The sequence below is a fragment of the Rhyacophila brunnea genome, unplaced genomic scaffold (genome assembly GCF_057557595.1).
Source record: "Rhyacophila brunnea isolate RB1 unplaced genomic scaffold, BYU_Rbru_1.0 scaffold_22, whole genome shotgun sequence".
NCBI lineage: Eukaryota > Metazoa > Arthropoda > Insecta > Trichoptera > Rhyacophilidae > Rhyacophila > Rhyacophila brunnea.
Window position 1 is genome coordinate 13,825,079 of NW_028232882.1, and position 5,148 is coordinate 13,830,226.

At 34.0% G+C, this 5,148-nt stretch overlaps 1 protein-coding gene across 1 annotated transcript; it reads right to left on the minus strand.

Annotated features, from left to right (window-relative positions):
- Positions 1-2,540: 2,540 nt before the first annotated feature.
- Positions 2,541-4,235, minus strand: LOC147070068 (uncharacterized). Its single transcript, XM_085949659.1, has 2 exons — positions 3,933-4,235; positions 2,541-3,709 (listed from the first exon to the last, which is right to left on the minus strand). Exons 1-2 carry the CDS (start codon positions 4,194-4,196, stop codon positions 2,801-2,803), a joined length of 1,173 nt encoding a protein of 390 aa, XP_085805785.1. The 5' UTR covers positions 4,197-4,235; the 3' UTR covers positions 2,541-2,800.
- Positions 4,236-5,148: the final 913 nt, after the last annotated feature.

Below are 5,148 nucleotides of genomic sequence, written 5' to 3' on the forward strand. Positions count from 1 at the left end.
ACAATAATTAAATAAATAATATCAATTCGTATGTCAGGATTTTGGTGACACTGCTTATTCTCACGGAACTCGTTGATCGCCATTATTAATCTGAAAAGTTTAACTAGGTACTTATCAATGTACTATACATACTAGAACCATCTATCTTGGTTATGATTTTATAGCATTGTATGCAGTGTTACAAGCGCTTAAAATGTTGGGCTTCGTCATGCGTACTTCCCGGGTCTTTTCAGATGTTACGGTATTAAAACTTTTATTTAATTCTTTAGTTCGAAGCAGACTTGAGAGTGGGTCTATTGTTTGGGCACCGCACCAGTTGAAGTTGGCCTTATGGTGGAGAGGGTACAGAAGAAATTCTTGAGACTCCTTTACTTGAGGTTGTATGGATACTATCCGTGGCTTTATCCAACTGACTTTCTCTTAGGCATGCTTACATACTGCAGTCTGCAATTTAGAAGAAATCTTTATTTAGCTACGTATTTTTTTCGACTTATACAAGGTATAAATGTGTGTCCCTGATAACTATCTTAGAAATAGAGACCATCAGTTGTTTATTCTCCCAAGGTGCAGAACCAACCTGCCACTGGTAATGCCAATTGGGAGAGTGATAACTATGTTCAACGAAATTGCTTCGGGTGTTGATATATTCCACCTACGTGAGAATGAGTTTAGGTGGATGTTGTTTTATAAATTCTTAAAATAGGGTCTGCTTAACTCATCCGGTGTACTTCCTTGTACCTATCTAATTCATCTACTGATATATCTCTTTTTTTATGTAATACTGTTATATTTATATATCTTTGTTTCTAAATGTCATGTTGTGAACGTCTTAAACTTATAATTTGTAATGTCCACAATATGTTAAAAAAATAAATGAAATAAAGTTACGGACTATAGCGGGAGTCGGGGGTATAGATTTGTACTTGAAAGTGCGTGAGGTATGCAGTTCACCAGATCATCGTAATGATATCTGAAACCAAAATATAATGGCAAGGCTATAATAAAGATTGCGAAAAACTGTATCAGTTGTTTAACATACAATAAGTACATGCCCACGATGGCTGTGCGGCTTTAGCGTCGGCCCATAACGTTGTGGGTCCCTGGTTCAAATCCTGGGTCTGGCAAGTACATATTATAGTGTTTTTCAATTTTTGTAATAGTTATATTATGTACCTAATAGGTTGAGCAAGTGGCTAACATCCATTTCTCGTAAAAACAAAATCCGTTAATAGAAAACCTCCACTCATAATAATATGATCTAATTAGGACCGGACATGGTAAAAAAGTACATTAGACGTGTGGTTCATATGCTGTCAATGATACCTACTCCAACACGTCATGTATATCCATATTTAAATTTTATTTATTTACTAAGTTACATGTGGCGCCAAAAAACTAACGTGGCCATCTCCATCACAAGTGAAACTGAGTAAATCAACTTTTTTGTTTTTGTGGTTAATTTGTACCCGTGAGTTAACAATTTCCTAATTTATAATTATATTTTATTTTAAAAATACGATTTAAACAATGCTCAATAATCGCGAATCTTTACAAGATATTTACGATTTTCATACCCATAGTATTTTTTACAAATTCAAGAAGTTCACCAGTAATCATAGTCTAGTATATCGGCTATTTTCAAAATTTGTTTGCCACTGACTGTCTGTAAACTGACAAGTACCGTGTTTTACCACCAAAGAGGTTAGTCGGTCTTTAATATACGACCATATATTTCCGATACAATATTTTACGGTGAAGTGTGATACGGCGAACTACATACGTACAAATTTCCGGACACGAGTCGCAATGGCCGACCGGTCCAACTAGTCTTGGATATTATAGCATTTTCAAAAATGTAATAAGTACATGGAAAATCGAGTAGGTACGCAGATATTTACTTGAACAAAAACGACACAGAGTAATTTAATTAAATATATTTTTTTTGTTTGCGAAATAGTTTTGTCGAAATAAGCAGTTGTTTACAAAGCACCCATACAAATAGGGTAGATCAAGCTTTATGATAAACAAAGTTAACAGAAACAGCTGTTATAGTTTACACACGTTCCGGCCAAAGGCAAGTAATGAGAAAAAACAAAACGGAAATTAACCTGAGCATGTTTATTTTTTATCTAACAAAAATAATAACAAAAAAAATGTTCCAGAGAAGAGAAAACCGGAAATGGAAAAATTGAAAAGGATCTTGTGCACAAGTACTGAATAGTATTATATTATTTCGACGAATTTCCGGTTTGAATACTAGTTTTTTTTTTAATCCACGTCCTACCCTTAGGATATTTATACATGAGCTAAGACTTTCAAGTTTTGGAATAACACTGTATTCTAGTTAGGGTCGTCCTTCACATGTTTTGATTTATCTGTGTGAGTTATAACGGAAAACGATATTTATTTGAAGATTATGTAATTAAAACATATTATTATTAATACAAGTTGTGACATGGAGGGTCCATTATAGAACGTGTGCGAAATAAAATCTGCATGACCCAGCCAACGGTTCCCTCTATTTTTTCTATTTATTTGAGAATTGAGCCGTTGCCCGGAATAACGTTGTATCCAACAATATTCTTGTTTTGAGAAAAATGGAAAAAACTAAATCAGTTATGTTTTTTTACATTTTATATTTGAAATACAATAAACAAACAATTATTAAGAGTTTTAAAATATAAAGTGTGAAGAAAGACAATTAAATTTGAATTTATTACAAAAAAATATAGTGAATTAATGGAATAATGTTGTATATGAAAATTTCACATACAACATTATTCCACAAAATGCTTTTTATTTATTCTACTTCACTCAATAGTGCCTTATAGAAAGCAGCGTGCTCATCTAGCATGAATTCACACATATCATTGAGGTCTTTGAGCTTAGCAGCCTTGATTGGCAGCGGATTGGAGTACATTGGAGTGAGTTCCAAGCTCCCTAACTGCATGAAATTTCTCCGTACGTTAGCCAATCTTCCCCGTCCTCCACGAAGAGGTGGTAGAAGACTGTATGATGTCCATGATTCCAGTTCATTGTGGGAGGTTCGAGCTCTGATTGTGCGACACGTATCTGAACGTGGTTGACCAAAACGCAGCTTGAATTTAGTATTAAATATATCTCTGTAAAACCAATACTTTACATTACTAGTCGGATGCGTTTCTATGAACAAGCGGTGCATTATTCTGATATTAATATCTGGATTTAAATACTCCCTGAGCGGATCACCGCGGTCTCGCGAATAGTGGTTTTCATATTTTGGGAAGCTGTTAATATGATTGCATACTAATACACTTAAATCAGGTTTATTAGCATGCGGTCTGTTCATATGTTGACCTCGTCCATCATCAACTCCTGATCCTGACTTAAGTTTAATTTGTATCACCTGGATACGTCTAGGCGTTACTCCAAGAATGTCACATAATGTACGTTGGCACACTGGATATACCTCACCGTTCACTTTTACTGTATATTTAAAAGTACAAATTTTACGGAAAGATAAGTCAATCGGTGAGTGATTATCATAATTAGCACTATCTTCGTCTGCTCTCTGAATACGGCGTCCGACATTCAATTTCTCGATACATGAGACGAGATAATGACTCTGTCCATTATGATTTAGCAACCTGAATGCTGATTGTATTTCTGTCTTAATGTTAAAATCGAGAACACATCCGCGATTCAAACATTTTTCGGCACAAACGCGACCCTGCGAAAAATAGAAAGAAACGATTAAAAAATTTGAAAAGGTATTATATTAAGTAACAATATAAAGAGTAATATAATGCAAGCATTATTATCAAATAACAATATGGATAAATCATTTGAATACAATCGATTAACGTTCGACGAGGAATAATATGTCGAACATAGTAATTTTATTCGTGACATCAATAGAACTGTCAAATCGTATACAACATTATTCCACAAACCTGTTTCGGTGGCTCAATTGCAGGTTTAATAATATTTTTTCTGGATAAATATTCTTTTCCTGCATCCTTCAACTTCTTGGCTTTATTATCTCTCCAGTTTAAAACATTGGATGTCCGTTTTCTTCCTTTATTTACATGAATTAAGCCACGCTCCGTGATATTGACGGACGGCGACGCCATTTTGACAACTGCATAGACAACGTTCTTCCATAAACCAATAACTTTAAAATGCTGCCACAAGCTTAAATATTGTTTCCCGACCATAATACTTACCTTAAAAGATGCATAATAACATACCCAACATTATTCCATCAATAACTTAACATTGACAGTTTTGTTGGATACAACATTATTCCGGGCAACGGCTCAATTCAAAACATTGTTTACATAACAAATCTAAATTCAAGACGTACACAACATGAGATTTACATTATAACAAATATTTCCCCTCACAAGAGAGAGAAGAGAATATAAAATATAATAATAATAATGACAGAAAAAAATTAAATCAATCAATCAATTGTGTGCGCGGATAATTAATGCATCTGAGCAGTGGCGTAACTAGGGTTGGTGTCCCTCGCCAGTGCGATAAATTTATACCCCCCCCCCCCCCACAAACACACACATACAATTTTTCATTAAAACTTATATTTTTAAGGTATTTATTAATTTCAGTGATGTTATAATATAATAACAACAGTAACAACGATAATTTTTGAAGTAAATAAAAAAAATAGGAATTATATAAAAAAGTATTCGTTGATAAAATATATTAAATAGGCACTAAGCATGCAGAACGTTTTTTTTAATATTTATATTAAATCTATATATTTGTGTGTTGGGTTGTTTTTGTTCTATATAAACATTTTTATGCAAAATAAACATGTAAGTACAAAAAACAATTTTTCACCCTGATGAATGATGCAACAAATATTTTTCTTATTAATTTTATTTTTCAACCCTAGGCCTAGGGACGGATATAGTGATCCCGCTCGATGTAAAATTTCACTTGCGTGCTTGCGTTAGACGCATTTGACCTTCGCCTTTCGAGAGATATGAGTCGAAGAATTGTGCATATGATGGTTTCTGCATTGCGCGAGCAAAACTAAAATCTGGCAAAGGAAGCTTTCTTTTACAATATTTTTGTGTGAGGACTGTGCGGGAGATGAAAACATTTGTGTGCGGATACATTTTGCTAGGTGTGCGCCTTTTAACT

What these genes read in the sequence shown, in the direction of transcription:
- LOC147070068 (XM_085949659.1), bottom strand. Translation starts at nt 4,196, where the DNA reads ATGGTCGGGAAACAATATTTAAGCTTGTGGCAGCATTTTAAAGTTATT. An exon ending in CAATTGAGCCACCGAAACAG is followed by an intron (nt 3,710 to 3,932) that starts GTTTGTGGAATA and finishes TATTTTTCGCAG; the next exon opens with GGTCGCGTTTGTGCCGAAAA.